We start from the raw sequence: 12,172 nt of genomic DNA, 5'->3' as shown, positions 1-12,172 counted from the left end.
CAAAACACAAAGCTTGGGAGGGACAACAAAAACAACTTACAATAGAAGAAAAGAGAACCCCCCCCTGCTCCTAATATTTCCTTTTCTTGGTGGGAGTATTTAATGTGTGGCAATGATCTTTTAGGCAGCAGCAGGTCAACAAAAAATGTCCATCCTCTTCCATGTCTAAAGAAAAGTGACTCTGGCACAGGGGAGTTTCCATGCTAGAAGAAGTGAGGGGGACAGACTGTTCAGGAGGAGGATTGTTCTAGAAAGATCCTCTCCCATTTGTCTCTCCAAGTTGCGGATTCAAAGCAGTCTACATGTTATTTATAATTGTTGGAAACAGACATTTCCATAAACCGTTCCATACAGTTTTACTGCCACATCTTGCTCAATGAGTAGGAGACCTGCTAACATTTTAACTGGCCACACGGAGGTAGAGCATGCCATTGAACCAAGTATGTGGTACTAAGGTCATCGTGCGTGTGCGTGTGTGTACTAATATCTTAAGCACCCAGTAGCTGGGAGTGTAAAGGGCCAACAGCCTCAGGACCCTCTAATGATTATCTGAGAGAGACGATTTTAATTATTTCACTTGGAGACGCGAGTGTTGTAAAGTCTGTTTTAAGGAGAGGACATTCATAAAGGAGGATGTGATTCAGTGAGAAGATATGATTGTTTTTCAGAAGTAAATGAAGTCCTACATTTATGCTTTGGGTATCTTGTATATATTAGAACCAACACGCTTCTCCATATCCTGGAATAAATGTTAATGTTATGTGTTATATGATGTGATAAAGAACTAAATAACTGAGTTTTGGACAAAATCAACTGAAATATTATCTCACCATGGGTTCTGGAAAATTGTGAATTTTCAGCATTTTCAGATATTTTGTAATCTGAATGCTTATTCATCCAGAAACTAATCAGCAAATTATGAATTAAGGAAAACAATCGTTAGTTGCAGCCCTACGTTACATGCTGAACAACAGTACAGCATTACAACTTAAAAAAGTGGAAATTATGTATTAAATTAACAAAAATATAAAAAAGTAAAATACAAGGTCTCTCTAAATGAAGACCCTGAACTCCAAATTGCTCCTGATATGTGTGCCTGTGGGGAATAAAATGTCACTTCGGATAAAAGCATCTACCAAATGAATGTAATGCTACATAAAATAAAATGCATTCATGTTAATTATCTGAGAATCTCCTCCCATAATATTCCTTAAAAATAACATTTCTTTCCACTTGATTTGAGACTCTTTCCTTGTCTAAATGCTGTTGGTGATGGGGCAGGACTCTGGACAGGACCCGTCTATTCTCTGGTTATTTATAGTCGGTGGTGGTGTCACGGTTGGCGTCCCCTCTTCTTCCACACCCTTCAGACCGCTCCAGTCCCCTCTCTTGTCTGTATCGCTGCTCTCCTCAGCTGTCACATTACTTTTCATTCTCCCCTCGTCTATTTTTAACCCTTTAACCTTTCCGCTGAAGTTCTGATATCATCCGGCCGGCGATTTGTAGACGCTGCTCAGACTTTAGAGATCACCAGTGAAATGTTTTCTCCTTCGGTGAAGCAGCTGCTGTCCAGCTGCAGGGGGATTTAGCTCCTTGATTCGGGCCTCGTGCCAACACCAACACTGAGCCTCAGGAACAAAGGATGGGCTCTTGTCCATTTTGGCCTACTGGCTGCTTGGTGGCTTCCCAAAACTAACAGAGTGGAACTCTAGTGTCCACTGACACCGTTCCTTCATGTCCATTCTTCCTGTGATGGAAGGCAGAAAAATGTGAGGATTTATGACTAAATTGTTTGCGTGTTCTTCCAGTAATCGCCCGGGGTTTCCTCCCACTGCAAAGACATGCAAGCAAGTTATTAGAAATACTGCTGCTGCAGCTCTTGAGCAAGGCAGAACAGTAATATAAATGGTAAACATGGTTCAAATACAGAGGAAAAGTTTCTTTTATGGGGATTTAAAGTAGAAATGACGGCAAAAGTGCAAACCTCCGCAGATAATTCTCCAAACCGAAAAAAAGAGGCCACTTTTTTCAACATCAGTATAGAAACGAATAGAAAAATATAAAGTCTACAATAGACATTTTTTTTTTTTTTGATGATGTCAATTTGGGTTAGAATTGGTTTGGATAAAAAGCATCCACTGTCACCTGAAAAGCAGCTGTTTAGCTTTAAGATGGCATGACAAAACCTTTCAAATGGAATCGTAGCAATGACCTTCCACAATCGGTGACAACTTTGTTACCAAAAGACTTCCTGGTGTACTGTGACTTTTCTTTAGAAAGGGGGGGGTCTTTTATTTTGGCGTGCAGAGTGTGTGATTGTCTGGGTGACGGGGATCAAACTGTCCATGACACCTTACAGTCAGGATGTAACGTGACTCCTGGAGACATGTTATGTTACATAACAGGACTTGGACAGTGCTGAACATGCGAAGCAGAGTGTACAGTACAGTATACCAAGCTGTGGCTGCACTTTATTCCCACGGGGCCCTGTGAGTGCCTTTTGAGCAAGGCGCTAACGTTACTCAAAGTGCATTTTTAGATGAATGTGGTGAGCGTATGTATATCAGTTGTCCCTCATCCCCGTTTGCTCAGCGACGTTAAATTGTATGTAGTGGTTGAGTTTTCTACCCGGAAGTTATTGTGAACGAACGTTGTGATTGGGTCTATATGCTGTTTTGGTTCTGGTGGCACAATTACTTCTGTGACATTTATGCAGTCGTGCTGGGAGTGGAGTTGCAGACATGTTCTTAGAATTACCTAATCAACGAGTCAGCCGACACGATCTTGGCTTTCTCTGAATAAATGAGCACATGTGCTGTATAGTGTTGACTGAGTTTAGTTCCTACCTGGTTCAGTGTGTATTTTCACTAAAGGAAAGTCTGCGTGACTGCAGCAGCCTTCGTCTGTGCTCTGATAAAGGTCAAACCGTATGTTCATATCGGATTTCCATTATTTCTCTTGTATGGACAAACTGTGCAAACATTCAAATTTCATAAGCTAAATGTTACTTATGTAGCAACCCTGCTCTCTGTACTTCTGACTGAATTCCTTTTTTATTATTCATTTATTTACATAAAACTTACAAGCAGGAACAGCGCAAGCTTTGTCAGTCAGACCATTGCAAAAAAAGCCACAATGATCCAAAAAGCTAATTTGGGTTTGCTTTATATATTCAGCCTTCACCCAACGCATTAATCTTCCTCAGGCTCTCAGACAGTGCCATTTATCCCACATTGTTTTAGATTTATCAGAAGTAGACCTGAGTTTGACGGTTCTCTTGCAGTACATTTCTATTTTCCTGTGGTTGATGTGTGTCTGGGACCTAACTTTGTCTCATGTCTGCTCCTCCACCTATCTCTTCCTCTAAGTTAAAACAAAGGATGTAGGAGATTTCTACTCTCACACGCCCTACTTGTGTCTCCTCCAAGTGAAGTGGTTAATATGTCAAGTAAAAAATCTGCTCTCTGTTTGTTTGCTTCGCTCTCCAGTTTCAGGCCCCTCGCTGTTTGACCTGCTGTGACGGCAGCCATATTAGGCGTAAACAGGCTTTCGGCTGCCGGTGCCAGCCATTGTTATCTTCAGTCAAGGTTGGCAGGCCTTGTATGGTGCTGCTGTCTCCTCTGCTGTGACTCACATTTTTGTTTGGCTTTCAGTGCCACCTGCAGGTCAGAGAGGGGGAAATGTGGTGTTAGGTGGGTCAAGCAGTCTTGCTCATAAAGCTGCTCTTTTTTAAATTATTCAGTTTGGATAAGTAAAGAGCATAGAGCAAGAGGAGATCTAAGGAATTTTGCAGACTTTACAGGACAGACAAAGCATCTCTTAAGAGAAAACTCTTAAGAGATGCCCCTACCCCCACTAAACACATGCACCTAAGTCTTCCACAAAGCCAGGGAAAACCCTATCGTTCTGCTGAGTTCTACATCTCCATGCTGACCGCATCCTCCTGCATTTCAGATTTGGGCGTATCGGCCGTCTGGTGACCCGTGCCGCCGCCGCAGGAGGTAAGATGGAGGTGGTGGCCATCAACGACCCCTTCATCGATCTGGACTACATGGTGAGAGGACTTCCCGCGCTGCATTCTTTTCTGTAAACTGTTTTCCATATGGTTCGTAATTCCAAAGTCCATTCTGGGAAAAGGTGTGTATATATCTTAATGAAATATGGGAAAGCCCAATCCTGTAAGCCAGTGTTAAGAGGCAGGCAATCTTAGTACAATTAGTCTGCAAAATCATCTTTGGGTTATGAGGAGTTAGTGGAGACGGAGAGTGAATATACAGGTTTGGGGTTGTTCGTTTGTTGCAGCTACACTATGATTAAAGACCCTTTTTTTTATTATTATTTCTTATTTAATTCTAATAGATCTCTTACTGTGAAATGCAGGTGTTTTTTAAATGTTCCTGTCATGCGGTCTACCCCTCCTGCAGGTCTACATGTTCAAATACGATTCCACTCACGGTGTGTGGAAGCATGGAGAGGTGAAGGCCGAGGGAGGCAAGCTGGTCATCGGCAACATGCACATCATGGTCTTCCACGAGTACGTACACTTCTAGATTAACATTTCTTTGAACACAGTGATTTTTGTGCATCTTTACCTATATGAGTCTCCTGCAAAGTCCAGATGATTCTCTCTCTCTCTCTCTCTCTCTCTCTCTCTCTCTCTCTCTCTCTCTCTCTCTCTCTCTCTCTCTCTCTCTCTCTCTCTCTCTCTCTCTCTCTCTCTCTCTCTCTCTCTCTCTCTCTCTCTCTCTCTCTCTCTCTCTCTCTCTCTCTCTCTCTCTCTCTCTACGCTGTCTTGCACTTCCTTGCGTCTCTTTTTTTCTTACCTTTTTTATTTATTTTCATGTGATTACATACAGGAGGGACCCCGCCAACATCAAGTGGAGCGATGCTGGCACTGACTATGTTGTTGAGTCCACCGGTGTGTTCACCACCATCGAAAAAGCCTCTGTAGGTTTACAAACTGCTGCCACGTTGATGTCACTGAGAGATGATTATAAGAAAGAAAAAAACATAACGGACTGACAAACTGAATGTTATTGTTGTCTGGAAAGAAATTGTGTTTTTGATTTTGTGTCTTTTTTTCTTTTAATATAATTTATTTTAAACTGTAGGTGATTACGTGACATTTGACCAAGAAAAAGTAGCATACACTACATGTACAGTAAATGGTTTTATAATCTAGATCAGTGGTTGTTGTTAAGCCAATGCACGCAATACTATGCGTTGTCGGTGGGGGCGACGCTCGCGTCCGCTGTGTAGACTATGAAAGGGAGCGCGTCGCTCGCGTTGACTATGTAACGGCCCTTACTTTTAGCTAGTTATTTCTACCATTTTTATTTATTACTTTTAGCTAAACTTTTGCTGCTAACTAGTTTTCACACACTCTTACATAACTGCAAAATGTAGTGTTAAGGTGTTACAGTTGACTTAATGTTAACATGTGGATATAGTCTTTGAATCGAATCATAATTTCAATGTTTTCAAAGTAGTTGAGGTACATTTTACTTTTGTTCATGTAAGGTGTCAAGAAAGGCACCCATAAATAAAATGTATTTATTCTACAATCTTTCCACGTCACCCCCCTGGCAACTGCAGAAGTACCCCCTGGGGTACAAGTACCCCTGTTTGGGAATCCCTGATCTAGATCACGAAAGGAGCTACAAATGACTATTATATAGAAATGATGCATTTAAATTTTAAAATGCATGAATGTTATTCATTTCATGACCTTTTGACCTGTCGTGTGTCCCTCTAGGCTCACCTGAAGGGCGGTGCTAAGAGGGTGGTGATCTCCGCTCCCAGCGCTGACGCTCCCATGTTCGTCATGGGCGTCAACCACGAGAAGTACGACAACTCCATGAAGGTTGTCAGGTGAGTCGCCGCCGGTTCTGGATCTGAAGGGAGTCGGGTTTGGAGATTTCATCGGCAGTTTGCGTGGTTTACTAAAACTGTTTTACTGTAATTAACTGTCTGTTTTAGAGCTCTAGTAGTTTTGTCAGTTTTAGTTTTTTATGATGACCTTTAGTTTTGGACGGATTCATAATCAGACATGTGACGTGTTATCAAACTTGGCAGGGACAAAATGTGAACATCTAGATGGTTTAAAAACATGCTGTGCCAAAAAAAATGTCAAACCAAGATCATCTCTTGGGGTGGTGATGGCACAGTGGATATGACACATGCCTCTGGTGTGGGAGCCCTGGGTTCGATTCCCACTGCGATACATCAACCAATGTGTCCCTGAGCAAGACACGAAACCCCTGGTTGCTCCAGATATGCATATATGAAATGACATATGATGTAATCTCTTAAAATATACCGGTGAGTGTCTGTGCACTTCTGATGTAAGTAGTATTGTTTGTAACTTGGAGTCCTTGCCTTGTCTCCATAGCAACGCTTCCTGCACAACCAACTGCCTGGCTCCGATCGCCAAGGTCATCAACGATAACTTTGGCATCGTTGAGGGTCTCATGGTAAAGTCAATAATTTCATTGATTGAAATTACACACTGCCGTAACACTGTTATGCACCTGTTATTAAAGAGCATTTGATGGATGGATGGATGGATTCTGATCTTGTACATTAGTTTACTGTTGGAACAGGTGATTACAAACAGTGCCATTGCCTAATTTACAAGATGTAATCGTAACAATCTTATTCAGCACATGAATCGTGAATCTGTCTTGCGACCTTTTGCTCCCTCTTTGCCAGAGCACAGTCCACGCCACCACCGCCACACAGAAGACCGTTGATGGTCCCTCTGGTAAGCTGTGGAGGGACGGCCGCGGTGCCTCCCAGAACATCATCCCCGCCTCCACTGGAGCTGCCAAGGCCGTGGGCAAGGTCATCCCTGAACTGAACGGGTACGATTTCTAATTTAATTAGAAGTGACTTGATAGCTGTCTAACAGTGAAATTGCGACTCCTGGCCAGTCACGTGATGCCCTTTAATACATCCATGTTGAAAAAGGCATATATTAAAAGATCGATTTGGGGAATTTTTTTAATATCCGATCACTCAAGCAAATATCGGTTTCAATTGGAGAATCAATTATTTTAACTCGGCCCTAGTAATGACTGTAAAGAGACAGAAAACGACAACAAAAAGAGCTCCTGTGTAGAAGTGGTGGGGTCTTTTGCTTGTCTGTGCCCAGGGGCCCATTGTCTCATAATCCACCCATGTTGATCAAAGATGCTCGGCCCCTACCAACAGTCTGTCCTAATATCCCCCTCTGACGAAAATACAATTATCCTGCCAGAATTTTTAGGTCAAACATTTAATTCTGAGGATGTGCGTCATGTATTTGTGTATTTGAGCTACAAGATGACCTCATTCTTCATTAAATGTGACAAAGTGTGTTTTCTCCACACACTAGAAATACGTCATACCTGTACAAGTAGGTAGTTGACTACTTGCAAGTATGGCGCACATTAGGACCGACCATGACCGACTTCATGTGTGGGACATATTTAAAAGTGTAGTGGTGTCACTTCTAGCTGAGCTTGACCTCTGACCTTCCTGTGGAGGAGAAAATCGAGATTAAAATCATGTGCATCGAATGTGTTTTGATGCTTTTACTTGGTGTCTGACTCTCGACGGTCTCGTTCTTACAGCAAACTGACCGGCATGGCTTTCCGTGTCCCCACCCCCAACGTCTCAGTCGTTGATCTGACTGTCCGTCTGCAGAAGCCCGTAAGTATCTCCTAATCTTTAAATAAAGGTTTAACCAAGTGGCTGCTTACCTTTGGAACTAACTATTTTCGACTGTAATTTTGGAGTCAAAGGGAAAGAAAATCTTGAGCTCTACCTTCCGCTAAATTTCAACAGATTTGGTAGTCTGGCTATCACCAGACCAAGTTCAATCTTTTAAGATTGAACATTAGTCTGGGGAGTCTGCTCTGTATTTTCTACTGCACAAGAGGTGTGATTAACAGGCATAGTTCAAATGACTCCGTACGCAATTGGATAGTCCTTCAACCAATCAGACCAACTATCTGTGTGACGTAGCAGCGACAGCGGCATCAACGGGTTGCTGCGCTTTGGTGGCCGGCTTGTTGAATGTAAACAAGAAGCTGCTTGGTCGCTTCTCTATCGTCATCGTGTTAAACCTAACCCTGGGTGTATCGTCTATGATGTGAATCCTCACCTTTTTGAATGTCTCGTCCTTCAGGCCAAGTACGACGACATCAAGAAAGTGATGAAGGCCGCTGCTGAGGGACCCATGAAGGGAATTCTGGGATACACAGAGGACCAGGTACATAAAACATGTCCACATATTCCTACAACACAATTATCATGTATAATTGTATACATATAAATGGATATATTTTAAACATAACAGAGTCTGATGTAATTTTTATGGGAGTGTGTGTAGAGCCATACATAAGCCACTAGATGGCAGCAACATGACAGTTCAAGATTTCCTCCCTTCCTAAATTAGAACTGATTAAGTATCTTTAAACTGTTTTTTAATTATCCATTAAGTAAAATCTGAAGACGAGTTGTACTTTGTACGCTGTGTTGCTGCATGGTCTGTTTACGGCACACTGCTACACTACGCTCTGCATGTATAAAAACAGTTGTGTCCGCCTCTTTCTGCTCAGGTTGTGTCCACAGACTTCAACGGCGACAGTCACTCCTCCATCTTTGACGCCGGCGCCGGCATCGCGCTGAACGAGCACTTTGTCAAGCTGGTTTCATGGTGAGTTAACGGTGTGCAGCGTAGCAGGATCAGTCATGTCTCTGGACCAGTGTAACTTCAGTGTAATCACTAATCAGATAATGATGCGAAATATGGATCAAAGTTTATATAAACACTAATCGGGAAGGAGAAGTTTCCAGCTTTGTTTAGCTGGTGAAGCCACTGGTGTTCTGCTGTGGGAGGATCTGGGTCATTTGGTAGCTTTTTTTTTTTTTTTTTTTTTTGGTCAAAATATCTGAAATTAGTTTTTTCATATCGCCCAGCCATGACACACCTGTAAAAATGTTGTGTTTAACACAGTAGATTCACTAATCTACTGTGTTAAACACAACATTTTTTATTAAAGAAGCAGCTATATTTTGCTCACACAATAGATGCCTGATAAAGGTCTATAACCAAAATGTCACAGCTTCTTTATTAAATTCTGTGCTGACAGTGTGGCCACCATTTTTTTCATTAAATCTCACTTTCCTGTACACCTAAGACGGCATTTTTTTCATCAAGACAACAATTTCTGAAAATGCGCACATTCAAATCTTTCCCCCCCCCAATATTTTTACATAAAAACCATGCATCCCTCTAATAGGATGTGTTTTTCCATTCATTAATATCCCATACATCTCTATAACAACCGTCTCTGTTCATTGTGTGCAGTGGTGGAAAACGTATTACTTAAAGTAAGACTTAAAAGTTAGTAAAAGTACTAATACCGCACTGTAAAAATACTGTTACAAGTAAAAGTCCTGCATTGAAAATGTTACTTATGTAGAAGTATGTACAGTAGGTATCATCAGGAAAATATACTTAAAGTATTAAAAGTACATCATGCAGAAAAATCCTCACATTTTAGAAACTGGAAACGATCCAAACAGTTGAATGTTTAATGGTCTAATCATGTCAGCTGGACTTGTAGGCCAGTATATTGATGGGAGTTTAATTTATAATAAAACATTGTATTTTATAAACTACATGTGTTTTGTGTGCAAAAATCTTAATTTGTAAAGTAACTAAAGCTGTCAGATGAATGTAGTGGAGTAAAAAAAGTACAATATTTCTCTCGGAGATGTAGCGGAGTAGAAGTAGAAAATGGCATGAAAAGAAAAGACTGAAGTAAAGTACATGTACCTCAAATTTGTAGTACAGTACTTGAGTAAATGTACTTAACATTCTACCACTGACTGTGTCTGCAGGTACGACAACGAGTTTGGCTACAGTAACCGTGTGTGCGACCTGGTCCAGCACATGTTCTCCAAGGAGTAAAGTCCTGTCGCCACTCATAGTGATAATCATTCCCTCTTCCTTCAGCTGTAACTGGATGCCGTGCCATTCTCCCCCCCCTCAAGAGCAAACATCTTCTACGACAAACTGCTATGTCTAGCTGATAATAAGTTTATATGATAAAGTCACCTCAGCTCTGTCCAGCAGTGAGGACTGCACATAGCAGTGTTTATAGAGATATTTTTCCATCACTGAACTGTATTGTACTGAATGGTCTGGTTGCACTAAACATGTACACCGGCTCCTTTTTTTGCACTTAATTAACATGATAATAAAGTCCTCCATTTGTGGAAAGACTTGCCGTTTTCATGGTGTAATTTGTACTTGCTGTGATTTAAGTGTCTATTTTTATTATTTTTAATGTGTTAAGATGAAACTGTCCATAGCGCTCATTCCTTCAGTGTCTATGCTGCTACCTTAAGCCTTGAAATATATGTAGGTGGAGTCTTAACTTGTCACTCCGAAATCTACTTAGTCACCCGTCTGTATTTTGGTGTATTTTTAGACTCCTAATGCTGTTCTATTCGACCTGCCCAGACAAGTGACATTGAGTTTGGTGCAGAATATGAAATTAATTTCTGGAAGAACATCCAAAATTTAATTAGGCAGTTTACATCTTAACATTATGAAACCCAGAGAGGAAGGCAGGATGAGAGTTTGGAGGATAGCATACAGTATGTGTAGTTTTCTGGGGAGACCTGTCACTCCTGATAACTTTATATAAAATGTTTGTCTCTCTTAATTAGGTCTAAACAATTGACCGTGACAGTCTCACCCCTCCTCAAACTATGAATGAGACTCCACGCTTTGTGGTGTATGCGTCACTTTTCATTTACAAATTTGTTATCGGGGAGAAAATGTCCCCCAAACATTCAGTCATCTGACATGCTGAAACATCACAGTTGATGGCAGGCAAATGTTTTCTATCTGCATCATCCATCATAGACTGTCAGTCTTGCTTAATCTGTCTGTCATACAGAAACGTTCAGCTTTATTGTCATTATACAATACAGGAGGATTGCACAATGAAATGCAGTTGTAGCACCTATACCATGCTACACAAAAAAAATGTATAAACAGAATGTTTAAATTAGAATAACAGGATAATATAGGAAATAAATAACAACTTATAAGTAGCACTAAAAAGAAATAGAAAGGAAAACTAAATTATATTTACCAATAAAATATACAGAGGGTAGTGCAAAGTTTAAAAAAAACAATTTAATGGTGCAAGGTAAAACTAATGGGCAACTCAATTAAGTTACATGTTTCCATAGCACATGTCAAAGTCTGTTTGTGATGAATTACACCTTACTGTATAGATTTTGATATGTCACATTAAGATTCAGATGTTCCTGTTTACTTAAGTTGTTTTTATTTGTTACCTGTCACTGTATAGGTGCATTTAGTCAAAACACTTTTTTTTTATTTAAACAGTGGGCTGTTAAAATATATTTTTCAGCCAGGATCTTACAGCTGCTCTGTTAGACCTGCACAGACAAGTCACTTTGAGTTTGGTGCAACATATGAAATTAGTTTCTGGGAGAAAAGCCAAAAATAAAATCAGGCTGTAGGCTACACCACACCCAGGCCAGAGAAGAGGGCGAAGTGAGAGAGAGCGTTTTCTGGGTACACAGGGAGATATGATGAACCCCAAAAGACTCTGACCCATGGATATATCAATATATGTATAATAAAACCGGTCTGGCCCCTTAAATAACTACCAAGTGTGTTTACCTGTGATTCGTTATTATTTAAAATGTTTGACAGACAGTCCAACAAGTTTATGAGTGAGAAACTGTCACTGGCCCGTTCAGTCGTCAGTTGATAGTTAGCTTGTTTTGAAAGTCAGCCTAACCCCTACTGTCTATGGCCTAACCGTGATGAACTGTGTAAAGCTAGCTAACTAAGCAAACGGCGCTTGTAGTTAGCTACAGCAAATTAATTCAGGCGCGTGAAACGGTTGTGTGTTAAAATAAGGTTTATTATGTAGCAATAAAGCTGTAGGTTACTACTGGAGCCTGGTAAACGTGCTTAACGTTAGCTAACGTTAAATTAAGGGGGGGGGGCAATTAGTTAACTGTTAGCTAACGGTAATTCAGCTGTAGTCGACGACCACTGTGAGTGTGAAACCGTTTGTGGGGAAAGGTGGACATTTGTCTTTTATCTCGTTTTTGAAAGTTGAACTAAAAA

General features: G+C 40.9%; 1 protein-coding gene across 2 annotated transcripts in view; it reads left to right on the top strand.

Moving 5' to 3' along the window:
* The window catches only part of LOC116046405 (glyceraldehyde-3-phosphate dehydrogenase), a 10,983-nt gene extending 707 nt beyond the window's left edge, over positions 1 to 10,276 (top strand). For both annotated transcript variants that reach the window (XM_031294766.2, XM_031294767.2), the window contains 10 exons: positions 3,955 to 4,054; positions 4,425 to 4,534; positions 4,857 to 4,947; positions 5,756 to 5,871; positions 6,392 to 6,473; positions 6,712 to 6,863; positions 7,614 to 7,692; positions 8,171 to 8,254; positions 8,604 to 8,701; positions 9,892 to 10,276. In XM_031294766.2, the coding sequence (XP_031150626.1) occupies positions 3,955 to 4,054; positions 4,425 to 4,534; positions 4,857 to 4,947; positions 5,756 to 5,871; positions 6,392 to 6,473; positions 6,712 to 6,863; positions 7,614 to 7,692; positions 8,171 to 8,254; positions 8,604 to 8,701; positions 9,892 to 9,961 (982 nt within the window). In that variant the 3' untranslated portion in view covers positions 9,962 to 10,276. The remainder of the gene's footprint in view (positions 1 to 3,954; positions 4,055 to 4,424; positions 4,535 to 4,856; positions 4,948 to 5,755; positions 5,872 to 6,391; positions 6,474 to 6,711; positions 6,864 to 7,613; positions 7,693 to 8,170; positions 8,255 to 8,603; positions 8,702 to 9,891) is intronic.
* Positions 10,277 to 12,172: the final 1,896 nt, after the last annotated feature.

This window comes from Sander lucioperca, chromosome 16, assembly GCF_008315115.2.
Source record: "Sander lucioperca isolate FBNREF2018 chromosome 16, SLUC_FBN_1.2, whole genome shotgun sequence".
In the NCBI taxonomy this organism is placed as follows: Eukaryota; Metazoa; Chordata; class Actinopteri; order Perciformes; family Percidae; genus Sander; species Sander lucioperca.
The sequence above is the reverse complement of the archived record's forward strand: the minus strand, read 5'-3'. Positions and strand labels throughout refer to the sequence as shown.